Raw genomic sequence first — 18,586 nt, forward strand, 5'->3', positions numbered from 1 at the left:
GCGATGTAATGTACAGCATAGGGAATAGTTAATAATATTGTAATAACTGTATGTGGTCACAGGTGGTTACTTGACTTACTGTGGTAATCACTTTGTAAGGTATATAAACGTTGAATCACTATGTTGTACAACTGAAGCTCATATAATATGGTATATTAACTACAATTAAAAATAAAGTTTTTTTTAAATTTTAAGTCATAAGTCCAGATACATAAAAATCCTATTTGGGCTTACCTGGATTTTTAGCTATTGTTCCTTGAAGAGCTCTGTGGGAATAAGTAGAATACCCTACTAACTTTGCCAGAAGATCTCTGCTGCTGAGCAATTCTTCTAAACATCTCAATTGACCAGCATTGGGATAAAGAAAAACTTTATAAGCAGCTTCTCGTACCTATATTTAAACAGCAAATGATAAGACATATAAATACCATGACTTGAACTCTTATGCAATAATAATATAGACTAACTGAACCCACTTTATTCTTCAGGTGATCATTGCTATAAAAAATACGGTTTGTACAAGGTGAATAAAGCTTTTAGATTCATAAACTAGCATGAACTTCAATAACATACTTGACTGGAGTTCTCTGTTATGGAGTATGGCAGACAAAACTGTACCCAATGTGCACCCTTAACCAGGTGAAGTGAAGACTACAGACATTAAAAATCCAAGCAGTCTAGAATGTCAATCATTGATGTTATTTACCATACTTTAAAAATGAGTTCTTTGTAAGAAACGAATAATTAAACTATTTCATCATTCAAAGCATTTATGGAATTAACAATCCCAAAGTTAAAATTTCAGGACTTAGTAACACCAAAGTATTTTTCATGTTATGATTATATTATGACTGAGTTTTGGGTTAAAACAGTAGCTGCACACAGCTGGGACCTCAACTCTAAAGAGAATGGAGGACACATACCAAGTCATCGGGGGCTTCTGCATGCAGACCGTCAATTATTACATGATCTCCAGCAAGTACAAAGTTCTGGTGAATGTGTTCTGGTAAGAGATGCTTCTCAATCTTGGTGGGAAAGTTGGCTCCCATAAGAAATGTACTACTCAAATCCAAGATTTTAACATTCAGGTCCACTGCTCTTTTACGCTACATGTGGTGGGGGAGTAAAAGTATTTAAAAAGTAAAATTATTTAAAAGTATTTAAAGCAATATTTCACAACTAATTTAACAGATAATCTATAAAGATGGCAAGTCAACATTAGTATTTGAATTATAAGCTAATAAGATATTAAATACATTAAATGAAATGAATATCGTTTATGTCCCAAATGTATAACATAAGTAATATATTAATTCTATTTTGATAGACATTAAATATCCAGACAAAAGATTATACTTATGGTTGTACACTGTTTCTATGCTTTAAGACTTGCAAGTTTAGATTATAGAACTAACCTCCGAAAGTAACATCAGGAACCACAGACTCTTCCCGTCTCCCAAAAGACGTCTTGTTAAGTGACTCAGAGAACAGTGAATATAGTTGAATCTAGTCAATACAATGCTTAAAAGTATTTTTAGACTAAAAAATTAAGTATTTGAAGGGCAGGTGAGGAAACATCAGATAAAAAGATTAGACTGAAAGGGTAGAGGGAAAGGAATTAATACAGAGCTGGAGAATATCAGAAGGGAGAACGCACTTTAAAAGTTCTGATTTTGCTTATACTTGAGCATCTAGAAAACACAACAGTAGAGTGGTGGGACGAACTAGACTGGAGCCTGTCAGGTAGGTCCACGTCTTCCCGCTCTGTGCCTGGCTCTCAGATAGCCACTGATGAGGATATGGATGGTGCTGGCACACCTGTGAGGGTTTTACCTTGCAGTCACAATTCTAGGACACACAATGTCCTGAGAAAACATGTATACCATATTTCCCCGACAATAACCCTGGCCAGACAATCAGCTGGAATGTGTCTTTTGTAGCAAAAATTAATATAAGACCTGGTATTATATTATATTATACATGGTCTTATAGTAGAATAAGACCAAGTCTTATAGTAAAGACCCAGTCTTTACTTATTTTATGTAAGATCCGGTAAAATAAGTATAATAGTAAAATAAGACCAGGTCTTATATTGATTTTTGCTCCAAAAGACACATTAGAGCTGATTGTCCGGTTAGGTCTTATTTTCCGGGAAACACAGTAATCAAAGAGGTGCCACCAATGTTTCAGATGAAACATAAACTACCGTCCAGGTCTACTGGAGGACGAAGGATGAATTTTCAGTTATTTTTTACATGAAAACTACACAGGCATCAGGACCTGGGCTTTTGATGGGCTTCAGGTGAAATCATATGCAAGTCTTTCTAGGAAAGAAGTCAATAGCTAGCTATTAACAGATTTTAAACTATACTATGACCCTAAAAAATGATTAAGCAGCACTAATGTTTTTAAAAAAGAGATATAAAAGGTGCAGGTGTACACTTGACAAGATACTAAAAAATGAAGTATACATTAAGAACCAAAAATTTTCAATATAGAAAATTCAAACTTCATGGGAAAAATAAGTTTTCAGATATTCCAACATCTTTGTAGTCCAGATTTCTTTGCCTATTGTTTCTGATATGGCTATTTAGCACCACCTAATGGTAACTAGTGGGATAACAAAAAACAGTGAAATATTAATAAATGGAAATTATACCATGGTTCCAAAATCTTCCCCCAAAGCCTTACTAAAAAAAGTCAAAATATTAATTATTTCAAACAATTTATCACCTGTTAAAACTCCTCAAAAAATAAAAACTAGGTTTATTTCCTGACTTCACCCGGTTAGGCATTTCATCACCCTGAGATGATTAAGTGTACAGTACTCTGAACTCTAAGAAGTCTATAATATTGTTATTTATTAGATGATTGCTAAAAAAAATACATCCATTAATTTTAAACTTTTAAATTATAGTCAATGAGACCTTTAAAATTAAATAAGAAAAAAACTGGAAAGAATATAGAAAGAATATATGCCTGTACAGCTGGTAGATTATGTTGGTGAGTTTATTTCAAGATCTCTCTTTTAAAAAGTGTAACATGTCTTCCTTTTATCGTGTCCTGGAGAAGTGCCTTTAGGAACAGACACAGAAGTTATAAGAGAGGACTTTAGCAGCTTTACTTCACTTGTATCTTTAATGTTTGTGGGTTCCCAGGGAGTTACTTGCTAGGTAGGGCAGCTATTCTTATAAAAACACACAATAAAAGCAGCAAGGTCAATGCTGGTGAAACTGACCTTTACATACTACTTTGTAGTAAAGTGTCAAAAACATCTTTCATGAGGATTACATGTAATAATAAAATTTTTCATCTACATTCTCTACTAGCAACCTTCTTCCTGAAGATATCAAACTTAATTAGTATTAGCGGACATTATTGTGATTTATTATATTCATTCAATATTTTATTGAGTCCAAAACTTGTATGCATTAAAAACATGACCTACACTCTTTGTCCTTGAGAAGTCTATAATTTTAGATCAGCGATGCAATAATAATAACTTCAATAAAAGGCAGTTAAAGAGAATTGCATATGCATGAAGTAAATAAAGTATGAGTGCAGGTTAACACAGAATTCCACCTCAAAGATTGATAAAGCTTTGCAGACACCGTGGCCTGAAGCTGAAGCCTTCACGGGAATTTCAGGCAGGCAAACCTGGTGAGAAGACCTGTAGGCAGGGCTAGCGGAACAGGCTCTAAAATCCGTTTGGCATATGTAATAGCCTGCTCCACCTACTAGCTCTGGGACATGGTATAAATCACACAACCTCTAGGTGCCTCAGTTTCTTCATCTATAAAACAGAAATAATAGCACTAGCCTCAAAATTGTTACGAAGATCTGATGAGAAATATATGCAAATGCCTTAAATAGCAAACGCTTAAACACTGTTAATTATGGGTGTCAGGAAGACAAAGGACTTTAGGACAGCCCAGGTATTTGGTGATAAGGATCAAGGAGAGTTGTTTTGGGGATGCAGACAGATGCAGGAGAAACTCTAAAGCAATAATCCAAGGACCTGGTTACTGATTAAGATATTAGAATACTGGGAATAGACAAAATGTAAACTGACTCTAAACTTTTACTTGAGTGGCTCAGAGAACAGTGGTATCATTGGTACAAAGAAGTTTTAATGACAACTGGCTCGGAGAGGGGAAAATGTCTGCATTGTAGGCAACATGAATTTACAGGATCGCCTATCAGTCTCATGGATGCTGGGAAGGCCTGTCCAGCCTCAGGCTGAGGCCGAGTCATGGGCTGAGCTCTAAAGGCCACATAAACACATCAATGTCTGAGCGGCCCCCCGCGCTGCCCAAACCCTGCACCAATCCCAGTGACATTATTCTATGTGGTGTATGTCCCCAAGACCTGGCCCTCTACTTTTCAAGACACTCTAATATACTAATCTCTATTATTAGTTAAGTGGCTTTATACTATACTTATTAGGAAAAACATTCTTAAAAAAGCATAACCATAATAGTCTAGACTATAGACAAGGAGGGGAGATACTGGGGAACAGGCAGGTTCACCCCCATTCTTCCAACCTGGAGCTTCATACTAAATCGAGGCACTCAGTTTCTTAGGATGTCGTGTTCTAGAAAGAGTAGCAGCCAGGGCTAGAAGTCCTGGGAACCACAGACGGGAACTTGACCAAATCACTTTGTCTTCTTTCCATGTCTCTAAAATGAGGGGTCTAGACAATGTATAAGGCCCCTCTCACCCCAGCTTAAGCGCTGTATAAACCATGCCTACTGCTTCCAGAACAAAACTGTGTGGATCTGTCAGAAACACGTGTGATATGAATAAATACACTTATGTAAAGGTCTTAGTGACACTCGTGTGCTTCTATCTCCAGACCTTAATCTTCCGTGGTGTCAGCTTTCCTACTCACTCATCCTAATCCCATGATATCTAGAGCATCCCAATGTCTCAAGTCATTTCTAAATTCTGAATTATCGTGGGTGACAGGCCAACTTCCAGAGAGTGTAACATTCAAATACAATCTACCGAAGAATTTCGTTAACATAAATGACCTAAGTGGTTTCATAATATGCAAATTCAAAGCATACACAAGGACTGTAGCAACAAAGATACCAAAGAAATATTAATAAAACAAGAGGAGCTAAAAAACAGAAAAGTCTTACCTTTTCTTTGTCTAGGTGGATTCCACTGATTTCAAAATCAAACATAAATAGTTCGGCCACTCGCCTATAAATAAAATGAACCCCAAGTTATAACATGTAATAATAGTTATTAACAGGAGGTGGCCGGTTAGCTCAGTTGGTTAGAGCGCAGTGCTCTTAACAAGGTTGCCGGTTCGATCCCCACATGGGCCACTGTGAGCTGCACCCTCCACAACTAGATTGAAACAACTACTTGACGTGGAGCTGATAGGTCCTGGAAAAACACACTTAAATAAATACCAGTTTTAATGTAATAATAATAATAATATAATAATAATAATAATGTTATTAACAAAAAAAAATTTTTTACCAAATCGGGCTTTTTCAACCTGACAAAAAGCCACATTTTTACACACACGTACATACACAATTTGTTTGAAATGAGGAGAGTTAACATCTTAAAGTCAGGCAAACCATCTAGCTGAGTGGGTTTTTCCGCTCTCCTTTGGACAATCAGGTATCACTTACAACATGCTAACTGTACAATAAGCCTTAAACTGAACCAAAGGAATGATGATTATTTTAATGAGGCCAAATTTATCTAATGCTTTTTTTCTAAAGGAGGTGGACATCTTTTCAACTGTCCAGCTATCTTTCCTTCAAAAAATATTTACTGCATACTGCATGCAACACACCAAATTAGTACCTGTGGGACATACACATGCTGCTTAATCGCAACCAGGTAAGCCTATATACGTCTAGCTATAATAAATTTTATACTTTGCATGTGCATTTAACAGAACTATACTCTAAGCTGCTTGTGGGTAAAGACCTTCCTTACATATGCTCCACATGTCATGGTCCCATAGCGGATAAATACTTTGGGGTTTTTGTTTTGTTTTGCTTTTTTATTGTCATCATTCCTTGAATAATTATTTTTTGAAGGAATGAATGAGTGAACACAAGGTAAAGGAAATAATAAATTTCTTCACAGGGATACAAATAAAGTGTTTGGGGAGTTCAAAGAGAGATCGTCAAGAATACGCTTTGATTATTAGTTTCAGGTGCACAAAACAAAGTAATACTTAGACGTTTATCATTTATATCCCTCACACTCTGTCAACCCTCCTCCCCCCATCCACTATCCCTCTGACATCGCACAGAGCCATTACATTTCCACTGTCTCTATTCCTAATGCTGTACTCCACTTCTTATAATAAATAAATAAATAAACAGGAAAAAAAATACTTTCTGTGCAGTGAAAGTTATAGATCCCTTTTTTCTTCTTTATATTTTCCTCTATTTCAAATTATCTACAATGAGTATTACTTATATAATCAGAAAACAACTTTTTATTAAATAGATAAAATGACATGTTAAAAAAAAGAATACACTTTGATGTGTCATTGGTATTTAAAACATCACCTGTTATTCCTGCTTCACTATTAAACACCAGGCTTTTCATCAGCTTCAACCCACCCTTCTCTTCCCCTTGTGCTTGAGACTTGAGAGGGAAGATTCCTATTTCAAGAATTAGTACTAGTATGCTTTGTAGAGATCAACATTTTTCAATCACCATAAAATACAGTTGCCAATTTAACAACAGGCCCTAATTTTCCTAACCTTTCCTTAATGTAACAATTTCATCAGAATGTCAAGTATTAGCAACAACAACAACAACAACAAAACAATGGAAGAGAAAGTATTCTGGATAACATCTGAAGTAAGGGATAACTTTTCATGAAATTTTCTCCTATAATACTTTATATAATACTTAGCAGTACATTTTCACATTGGCATTATAAGCTAATGAATGTCATTTATTTCCCCATTAGGTACCAGAGAAATAAAAAATAATGAATTCATAAGATATATGAAATGAAAGAAAATATGTGTCCATTGGAAATAAGACATTATCATGCTGTGCCACAAAAGCATGAGCTGGGACACACAGCTCTGCAAATACATTGAAGGAAAAAAAACACATGGTACCTGATCTCCAGGAGATAACAGACTAATATCACCCTGAAACATGACTGACAAATATTGGGAGATCAGGAAACAAAAGTATGAGGTCTGACAATTAAGTTCGCGAATTTTGTTGCAATGATGTTACTAACCTTGTGCTGATATCAGAGGGATTATTCTTTATGGATCTGTACCAAGTGGACAAACAGTTAACTAAGTTTACTATTTAGAAGTGCTGAAAAGGCCATGTGAAAAAGTTAGACAACCTGAACTTTTCACCAACTATTCATGGCTCTTGCATCATGACAATGCACCAGCTCACACGTCACTGTCTGTGAGGGAGTTTTTGGCCAGTAAACTAATAACTGTACTGGAACACTCTCCCTACTCACCTGATCTGGTCCCCAATGATTTCTTTCTTTACCAGAAGACAAAGTAAATATTGAAAGGATTTTTATATTTATATTTTGATGACATTCAAGACATCAAGGGTAATACAACAACTGCTCTGATGGCCATTCCAGAAAAAGAGTTCCAGAATTGCTTTGAAGGGTGGACTAGGCACTGGCGTCGGTGTGTAGCTTCCCAAGGGGAGTATTTCGAAGGTGACCGTAGTGATATTCAGCAATGAGGTATGCAGCACTTTTTCTAGGATGAGTTCGCGACCTTAATTGTCAGGCCTTCATATAGGCTACTGTCACCCTTGCCCTGACATACTGCAACCACGCTTAACAGGCTACCTTGCCTCCTGTTCTCCATTCCTGCAAGATCTTTCTCAAGGTCAGAAGTCCTCTGCCTGAATAACCTGGCACCTGATGAAACACCCTGTCCCCTGCGGTGAGATCTCTGAATGTTGTCCTCTACCTCCAACTAAATTAGGGGCCTCTGCTATGGGCTCCAATAGCATTCATGAGTTCCACTTAAAAAACTTAATTAAAAAAATATTTGATGGGTGAACACAGAATTTTTTAAAAGGTTGTGTTGCAGCCACACGATGGAAAACCATGCAGTGGGAGGCCTTCATCGTGCTGAGCTATAAATGCTTTATATGCGTGTTTAAGTACAAGGAACAAAAAGGGAACAAAAAAATAGCTTTAACCAATGTTTAAATAAGTCAATATATGTACTGCAAAACATGAAAAACAATTACAATTCGCTTTTCATGTAGGAGCGTATTCCTTTATTCTTACAGTACAAACCTGTGAAAGCCACCATGATAATTACTTATTTCAACTCCATCCAAATCCCAATAATTAAAAGCATAAAACAGTTTATACTTGGACAATTTTTCAAAGGCCTTCCATATGAGATTTTCAGTTTTTCTTCCAACTATTAGCAGCTACTTAGAATATTAAACTCTTTGATGCTGTGCCGGAAGCTGACTTTCTTGGCTAATGAGAATTGTTTTCTTTCTTTTTAATCCTGCTGCATGCTTGGAACCAATTTCAAGTGTAACACCTCTTTCTGCTAATATTTTTTTTTTGAACAACTTTTTTTCTTTTTTTCTAGAATTACATTATACATCAGGTATTTGATCTGCTCTTCTGGCTTTCCTTGACTTTTCATAATGGTCATATTTATTTTCCTGATTATTGTGCCAATATACCTTGAATGAACAGAATTAAAGTTTGAAAATTCTGAAAACTCAATAGAACACATTAATAATTTAGTAATTTACCTTATTTCTTAAAGTGCTTCTTCCCTCGAGCCCAAAACTGTCCCCATTTTCTCTGCCTCATATTGATGTACCTTCTAAAAAGTCAACCTAAAAAACATACCACTCACTTTTCTAGCAAAGGCAGTTTCTGCTTGTTTTAATAAGAAAAAAGATAGCACGGGATGATAAATTGGGGATGGGAGATTATTATATAAGTTTATTGTATGATATAACTTTATGTATAACAGCTATACTGTAGAAAAGTATGAAAAAATTAAAATCACTAATCCCACCAAAGATAATCACTATGAAAATTCTTGTATTTCCTTCCAATCTATTTCTTTTTCGTTTTTTCTGTTTTGTTTTGTTTTTAAGGCTCTGAAGAACATGTTTAATAAATCAGTTTAGAGAAATCAGCACAGTGCCCAGCATGTAGTAGGTACTTGAAAATGTTTGCTGAGTTTCTGAATGGACACAAGGGACACTACATTGGCTCCCTCACTCGAAACATCCTTTGCCCCCAGGTGCCATGCCAGGTAGGCTGGGGATGGGGTGCGGTGGGGGGACACCGAACAGGACCCCCATCCTGAGAAGCACAGGCTGAGGCAGCATCTTTGGTCTCATGAAGATTCTGCCTTGGTGGCATCTAACTTGTGGTGGTCACCAATAAGAATAAAGACCTTCCCCTGGCTTCTGTCCAATCCACTGTCACTGGCTTATAATGCTACACTACTTATCTAGAATAACTGCGCCCTGACTACAAAGATTTCTGTATCATGCTTTTCATTGAAAAATTATATCACACAGAATATTTCTCTGTATCGTTATTCTTCAGAAACATGGTTTTTCATGTTTGTATTGTGTTTTGTCATGTTTCTATTGACTAAAAATGTTTTCATTTTTCCCCCTCCTGTACACCATGATAAAAATCCTTGTTTCATAAACTCTTTATACTTGTTTGCTTCCTTAGGATAAATTTCAAGAAATTAAAATGACCAAAAGGTACCATACTTCCCCGAAAATAAGACCAGGTCTTATATTAATTTTTGCTCCAAAAGACACATTAGGGCTTATTTTCAGGGGATGTCTTAAAATTTTTTTCATGTACAGCAATCTACATTTATTCATTTATTCATGTACAAAAATCTATATTTATTCAAATACAGTCATGTCATCTTCTTCTGGAACATCGTCATAACTCTCCAAACCCTGAATTCCGGCTTGAATTTCTTGTGACTCCATTTCCTGTAGAACCACTGGAGAGTTGGTATTTAGAAAAGTCGGTGCCATCAACAAAGGACTTAAATGCAAGTGTACGTTTAATAACTTCAGTATCTTCCAGCTTGAACAGTGCTGTCGATCTTAGAGACAGTTCATGTCGCTGAAGGAAGCCATCCAGCCAGTGTTGTGATACTTTGAATTCTTCTGGGGATATTTCTAACTGTGGGGCCATTGCAAGGCCAAATGCTTGAGTATCACCCCTGCGCACAACCAAAGCCTTTGCTCTCCTGTCAGCAATCCATCCACAGGTGATGTCTTCCAGCTCAGGAAATAATGGTTGCCGACCTGATCCACACTTGCGCTTTTTAGCATTTCCCTCGTCCACCTGTTGACTGAGGTTATCGTACTCTGCTCGCCATTTTCAGACCATTCGGAGATCCAACTTCTCTTTGCAGAAAGCCATAAGATTCTTGGCCCGGGAGTTCTCCACGATTCCTTTCTTGCACTCGACGGAATAGCTCTTTCTTTTTGCACTGATCTTGTATGGGGGTCAAAATACGTATTATTCCCTTTAAATCTACCATTAAATCAAGTGTTAATTGAAGACTTACGAGACAGGAGTGGCAACAAAAGCAACGAAAAATTGTAGGCACCAAAATTCAGAAAACATTTCTTTATTTCACGCAAGTGCATTAAGTACATCCGTTACAACACACGACGTATTGAATTATGAAGATTCGTATTAGACACAACCACATCCGTTTGCTATCAAGTGCACATGTTATTCGTGTGTTGTGTCTGTACTCCGATTGGTCATTCGGCAATAAGTCTCGAGTTCATCTGTTTACATAGGCGTTTACCTCTCGTCCAAAGGCGCCCGCTTGGGTACTTATAAATACTTAATTATAATTTACATTATCATTTATTTTAAGTATTAATGTCAATATTATTTATTTATATTTAATTATATATTATTATTTTTTAATTCAATACATCCGTCGTGTGTTGTAACGGACGTACTAAATGCATCCGTATGGCTGACGATCTTAACTGGTGCTTATTTTGGGCGTACGGCTTATATTACGAGCATTCTGAAAAATCATGCTAGGGCTTATTTTCCGATTAGGTCTTATTTTCAGGGAAATACGGTATGAACTTTGGTATATATTAGTAAATTGTCCTCCATAAGATTTATCAATTTATACTTAACTAGAAAGAATTCATTATCCCAAACCATTAAGACATGATTCCTATTATCAACTGATGGACTCTTTGCTTTACTCTACCTTCTTTCAATGGTGGTACCTCCCAATTATTAAATGACGACTATGTGCCAGATACTGACAAAGCGTTTTACATTAATTATTTCATTTAAACCTCATAACAACTCTATGAAGTACTTTTTATTCTCTTCTTAGAAGAGAAAACTAAGGCTTGGAGGCCACATCTCCAGCCATTACTGCCCACTTATTACCTGTGTTACACTTATTACATACAGTTAAAAGTTTAATGGCCACCTGTTGCTATCCCTGATTTTGTGAAATAAAGAGCTTCACAAAAAGAATCCTTTACCCATTTTTTTCTGTATGAGGGTTCCACTTTCTTTTTTTTTTTTTTTTTAAGTAATTTGCACGGCCTCTTCGCATAGTAAATACATTAACCTTTTATCATGTAACATTTATCGAGTAACATTTGTCCCTTTGTGTTTTCTGACTTTGAATGTGGAAGGGTTTGGGCATAGCAAAAGTTTGCGGTTTTTATATAACCAAATCAATCTTTCCTTTTGTGGTCTGACTTTGGTGTCATGAGAAGAAAGACATGCCATATTCCAAGATTATCAATAATTTTATGATTTCTTTTTTAAAAATCCTGGAATCTTTAATTAATCTACTTTTTTCCCAAACTAGTTATCCATTGGCCTACCATCATTTATTGAAAACCAAGTCTTTCCCTGATATAAAATGACACTTGTATCACATACTAAATGCAGTTTGATATACATTTGTGCTTGTGTCTGAAATGTCTCTATTCTTTCATTAATCTAATTGACTATTCTGGCATAAATGCTTAAAATACTCTTTTAAACACAGTGTTTTTACAATGTCTTACTATCTGACACAAGTCCCTTTTTAGTACTTTTCTTTACCAGATTTCCCCTGCCTATCCTGGCATATTTATTGTCTATGACTTCAAAATCATTTTAAGTAACAACAAAGAAATATTCTTTAGATACGCATTGGATAGTGTTAAACTTACAGACCAGTAGAGAACACTATTGAGCTTTCTTCCTTCTTATGTAAGAGTACAGTATGCTTCTCCACTTAAAAATCATCTTTCATGCTTTCCGGGGTGTGTGTGTGTGTGTTTGTGTGTGTGTGTGTGTGTGTTGAGGTTCTGTAACCCGCCTTCCCGAGTTTATCCCAAGGTGCATTACAGTTTTTGTCGCTCTTGTGAATGAGACTTTCCCTCTATTGTATTTTCTGGAGAACGTGCTTACGTTCTTGGCATACAGGAAAGCTCTTGATGGTTTTGGAAAACCCCAGGTAAAACAGGTTTCTTTATGGCGGGGCTTCTCAGAGACACTAATGTACTAAAATTCTCCAAGAGGGGAAAATACAACATGTCCGATTTCCAAACTTACTCACCAACGGTGCCCACTGGGAATACTTTCGAATATCTCATAGAACTAGTATTTCAGGGAATGCAACTAAGAAGATGATGATGATCTACTCAACTTAAATCATTTCTTCTATATATTAACTTGTCATAGCAAGGTATTTTATTAAATCTGTAATTCTCCGTTTAGCCATTGCCTTACACTTTACCATACACAAGGTTCCTTCTGGGTGCTGGTCAACACCCTTGATGATGTACAAATGCTATGCTGTTTCAATAATTATTACTTCAAATTCTTGTTTCCTACCATTTTCACAATACCTTTCCTTTCTAGAACAGTGATAGTCTACCCAGTTTATTTTGCCCAATGCATTTATCATTTTGTTATTGGAATTTTTAGTAACAGCTAGAAATGTGGCGTGTATCCTATTAGCACAAATCCTTTGTATCTAAAAGGGTCTGCTAGTCCACTATAATTGCCATACATTAAATATGGAAGTCAATCTTTATTGAAGGCAGATGATGAATAACCTGTTGTTATTCAAAGGCAGTACCAGCCGAGTATAAATCTGGCATACCATTTACAAGCATACCACTTTTATTTGTTTTGCTAATAATGAAGGTAATGTAATGCTCAAGCCAAAAATTACAATAAAGACAAACTGTTGTGATGGTACAGCTCGCGTTACTAGTATCCTGAGAGTCAGGATCGAGGAAGTGCAGTGAGACCAAACAGACACGTGCACACGGGCAGTCAGGTGAAAACCACCCCTCAAGGCAGCCTCTCTGTGCTACTCGTACAGCATGGCGCTCACAGCCAGGCTAACACAAGTTCCCATCATCAACCGATCCCCGAAGAACCAGCCTTCACTTGGGGTCACCAGTCACATGTGAAAGGAGAGAAAGGAGAGAAGGAAGCAGGAGAAGAGAGAATCAAGGAGTCAAAGGAAGAAAAGTGTCCCATAAATAAAAAAGCAGATAAACAAGTAAAAACAGGTAAGAAAAAAAATGTTAATCTCTGTGTTATGACACAAATAATATCTAGGTGGGTTAATGACTTATTTTATACATAAATACATTTGAGTAAAAAAAAATGATATCCAAAGAAAGTCCTAGATCAAGTATTTTTATGTATTGACTTAGAAATTAGGCCTTTTCAATTCAGATTAACACATGTAATCTACTGAACCAAAGCAAATCATTTCAAGGATCTTGACACCCACCCTGTAAATAAAATCAATTTGCTGATATTTTCTGGTGGCATCCATTATGGAACTTCAAACATGAAGCTAAGCGTAATTATCAACTGTTTATAGGTAATCATTCACTGGGTACACACCTACTAGAGTCCGTAACAGTTGCGGGTGCAAAGGATGCAGCGTGAACAAAACCAGATCCCTGCCTTCAAGGAGCTTCCAGGCTAGTGAGACAGATGGTAAACCAACGAACAAACACATAAGATAATGTTGCCAAGTGATTAGGTCTAAGAAGATCATAGCTAAGAGTGTGACTTGGTACAAATACCTTGGAGGAGACACCATTTGAGTGGAGTCCTAAGGAAAGTGCAGGAGTCATGCAGACATACCTGTGCAGAAACACCCAGACACAGGGGGCTGTGGGTACAGTCACCCAGAGGGAGTCTTCCAATCTCACCTCTACAGTCACAATCACAATGAATGCAAAGAAATGAGTACCTGGTTTCTGGATCAAGGGAATCCACCAGTTTTTTATCAGCCAGTAATTTTTGCAAACTTTGATATAACTCCACATCTGTGTTCAACCTAGAAAAATTACAAATGAAAATGAAATGATTTTCTAATAACTTCTTTTTGACTTTACATCAAGACAACGATGTCAAATTCTAGCAAACACATGCCCAGAGCCAAAGGATTGAGGTTTTGTTTTGTTTCTTCATTTGGACTAAGAACAGCACACTTAGTGTACTGGCAGGCAGCGTGTTGGGCAAAGTGTCAAAGTACTAACTGTTCTGGAAGGTACAAGGATAAACTGAAAGCCAGTCAGCAGCTGGAGCCAGAAGAGCAGACAGGAAAGAGAAGAAAGGAGGAATGTGGTAACTGATGATTTAGATGACCCCACTGCCATTGAGAACCGGTCCCAGTTAGCAATAGGCCAACAGCCATTTGTTTTGGAGTCAGGAAAGGAGAGAGAATGGGCGGGAGGATGAACAAACACAAAGGTTCTGTAGTCCGGAACTGAGTACCCTAGAACCTGGGCTCCCTCCCGGGGCAGCACGGCAGGCCCACACTGTGCGCTGCGCACATACTGTGAGGAGAGCTCACGGTCAGAGGCTCCAGAGCCATACGCTCGGCTGCAGCACAGGCCCTACTCAGCTCTGTGGCCTTGGACGAGTTCCTGGAACCCCTCCGCTTGTTCGGCCTTAGATCGGCCTAAGGGCTCAGGGAGATGATGTGTGTGCAGCACACTCCCCGTAATGAACCCCAGCTATTGTGAGGTGGCCAGCCCCCACCTGACTACTGCTCTCAGCCCAACCCCACGGGACCATCTCAGGGCCTGAGTCCTTCTTCCCAGGATGCCAAGATGCCCTGGTGCTCTCAGGGCTAAACGGTGAGCTGGTTCTAGACATGATCTCCCTGGCTGCTATATCCTCAGGGAAGGTCCCGGTTGTAAAAACCATCCTTCGCGTCCTATTCAGAGACTCAAGGATGATCAGGTTCTCCAGTCAGTTCACAATCGAAATCCTGCAGTTTTATATAAATCGAAGGATTTCTGTTGCCCTCGTTCTCATGGGCCACCCTGAACACCACGGGAACTGAGGCACTCACTGCCAATCACAAAATATTGGAAAGGAAGGGCAGGCATACCACCTCCACTCCTGCGCCAGGCATCATGGCAGGAAACGGGGAGAAAATCAGAGTGGCTGTCCACCTCCCCCAGACCTGCTCACCTCTACAGCTACTCCACATCACAAGGGCAGTTTAGAGGAAGCCTGCATCGTACCCTCTTTAGGAGTCTGAGCAAATCTCCCACATTATGTGTTATGTTGTAAGATCCTCAGATAAAGTCTATCCTTTAGTCTATACCTGGCATTAATTCTAAACAAACACACCTAATTATAGGCTGATTTTCCACCATAGGAAAATAAGTCAATTTTATACATGCATCTAAAATCACCCTATTTTTTACAGATCAACTGAAGCAGCTAGTTAAGATATGACTCAGTGAGACCAAAGGAGAAAATGAGTCACAGTGCTCAGTGAGAAGGAAAGCAAGAGCTGTTTCCTGACTTTACTTCCGCTTCCTGGGCAGGCCTCAGGGCAGCAGCGGAAGAACAAGACAAAGGCTCTCCAAGGTGAGGTGAAGACTCTGGGCAGTCACTTGTGACAACGCTTGACTACCAATTACGGTTCCCTGTTGTCCTTCCAGACAATTAAGAGCCCCCGGTCGGTTAGACCAGACGGTACCTAAATCCAGGAACCCTACAGCATCCAGGACGCCTCAGACAGGTGACGCTGCAGCTCTCATTTCTTGGAGCCTTTCCCCAGGCAATACCGTTTCCCCCAAGAAGTCCCCAATTTCAGCCCCTTCATCGGCTCAGTGTCTGGAATTTGCAGGGACCAGATTTACCCCATTCAACCATTTGATTCTCAAGGGCGGTAACAAAAATCACACGCCATTGTCCCAGAGAGCAAATGACACTCAGTGGGGGAAGGGCAGCGGCAGCACATCCTGAAGCTGCCTCCAGGAAGCCTTGTGGAACTGCAGAAGCCACCTCCCCACTCCTGCCATCCCACCCTCTACCTCCTCCTACAGCTTCTGGGTTCTGAGTCTTCTCATGCTGCCTGGTCCTGTTTTTCAGTCGTAAATTCATGCCAGGCGAGCCGGCGCTCTCACCAGCTTTGGATACTCTGTGGCATGGCATCACCTAAGTGCTTTTGAATAAGGCACTGCCCGCCTCCACGCTATTTTAACCAACACCTTGGAGCTCGCAGAAATGGCTTAAAGTATTTCAATTTACCTCAAAATCACTTTAACTCACTTCATCACAGCCTCAGCCCTCCCAGACAGTTTTATGGTCTCCCCAGACACCCCCTAATCCCAGTTCCACAGGGACTGCCAGGCTTTTTGCCTTTGGTCCACAGCCATCAACACAACAGCCATTTAATCACACGATAATCTAGAAACTCCAACTTGCCACTGACATACTTAAAATCCCGGATTTAATGTAAACAATGATAATAAGGATACTGGAGGTTTGCTCTGTGCCTGACTCCCTGTAAGCACTTCATTTATTCCAGACAAGGAAAACTAAGTGACAGAACAAATAACGAGCCTGAGTCACGCTGTGCTGGGAAGTGGGGAGCAGCAGCCTGCCCCGGGCCCCCTCTGTTGCCCACCACCCTGGGGAGTGGTGCGGTTAACACCATCCCCACCCGGCCGCACAGGAACAAGCCCTACGAACAAGTTTCCCACAGCACAAATCCACGAGACCACATCACCCAACACTGTCACAGAGGGGGAACTAAACATACTTTTCGACCATGGTGCCAATACTTCTACAGGCTTCTTCTGCCGCCTCTCTGAATGCCGGCTCAGGGTGAGCAATTTTCACAAAATCAGCCTAATAGAGAGGAAAGACAAAACCAAAAGGGAATTTGATGGAAAGCTTTATTCCAGGATCTGAGGGTGAAATGAAAACCTGTGTTTTAAAATATGCCATTTGGCTTGACCTATGCGTTTCCATTACTGAAATTTTCCTAACTACTAGGGTGAAGCAGCTTCTTTCTGAACATTATTCTGTTATTCCTTGGAACCAAGTTTATTTCATTCCAAAGAAAATACTTTCAGTAACTTTATTTCAGAAAAGTCTTTCTCCCTCAAATATAAATGCGTACCAAGTAAATTCTTCCGAACTCTAGAGTTCAAAAAAGCAGACTCTTGTTCAAATATTCTAAAACTTTCTAACTAAAATTGTCTGCAGTATGTGGTCCTCATGTGTTAACCTGACTTCAGAGGACAACTCTTAAAGGCCTTTTTTTTTTTTAAGTCGACACAGTATAGTATTAAGACTGATACAACTACATTCTAGTCTTTGTGCAGAAAACAGACACATTCCCTCTTTATAGCCCTTCCAGTAAGTACCGTGTTTCCCCAAAAATAAGACCTAGCTGGACAATCAGTTCTAATGCATCTTTGGGAGCAAAAATTAGTATAAGACATGGTCTTATACCATATTACGTTATGTAAGATTCAGTCTTATAGTAAAATAAGACCTGGTATAAGGTTACATTATATATTATATTTATTAATTATATTATATTATATATTTATTATATTGTATTATACATTATATTATGCCAGGTCTTATAGTATAATAAGACCGGGTCTTATATTAATTTTTGCTCCAAAAGACACATTAGAGCTGATTGTCCAGCTAGGTCTTATTTTCAGGGAAACAGTGTATGAATTCCTCATCCCAGCCTAAAGGACACACAACTGCCATTGCTGAAGAGGCTGCTACACTGACCTGAGAATTGAACTGAGCTAGATGCTTTTTAATGAAACCAGATTTTACTTTTCATGTTAATAGCAGTCCATTGCAAAACAAAAATACTGGGAAACTACAAAATACTACATTCTTTCTGCATTCTCCAAGACAACATGTGTGACTATAACATGAAATAAAATGACCACAGGTAATATTTCCTGATTTTATTATCAAATACTTTTTAATGAAAAACATGTAAATCCATAATTTTATACATTTGATGTAAGAATAACATTAATTACATGAGCTCTGTAAAATGAGCTCTGTAAAATTTACAACATATTGTATAAATTACCAGTCTACATGTTGCAGCATTTACAAGCAATATTAAAAGTTAAAACACTAGTATACATTTTAAAACTCATTTGTAATAGTGATGAGGAAAACAATACTGTTACATAGCAACTATATTAAAAAAGAAAAACGAAGTGACCACTTGGTGGAAAATATAGTTTATAAAACCACTAACTTATA

At 38.2% G+C, this 18,586-nt stretch overlaps 1 protein-coding gene across 1 annotated transcript in view; it reads right to left on the reverse strand.

Annotated features, from left to right (window-relative positions):
* The window catches only part of MIPEP (mitochondrial intermediate peptidase), a 174,702-nt gene that overhangs the window by 150,406 nt on the left and 5,710 nt on the right, over positions 1–18,586 (reverse strand). Inside the window, exons 3-7 of the mRNA XM_033105122.1 lie at positions 17,097–17,185; positions 14,280–14,366; positions 5,145–5,208; positions 924–1,106; positions 235–391 (exon numbers count right to left, since the gene is read on the reverse strand). Coding sequence (XP_032961013.1) covers positions 235–391; positions 924–1,106; positions 5,145–5,208; positions 14,280–14,366; positions 17,097–17,185 — 580 coding nt within the window. The remainder of the gene's footprint in view (positions 1–234; positions 392–923; positions 1,107–5,144; positions 5,209–14,279; positions 14,367–17,096; positions 17,186–18,586) is intronic.

This window comes from Rhinolophus ferrumequinum, chromosome 4, assembly GCF_004115265.2.
Source record: "Rhinolophus ferrumequinum isolate MPI-CBG mRhiFer1 chromosome 4, mRhiFer1_v1.p, whole genome shotgun sequence".
NCBI classification, from domain to species: domain Eukaryota; kingdom Metazoa; phylum Chordata; class Mammalia; order Chiroptera; family Rhinolophidae; genus Rhinolophus; species Rhinolophus ferrumequinum.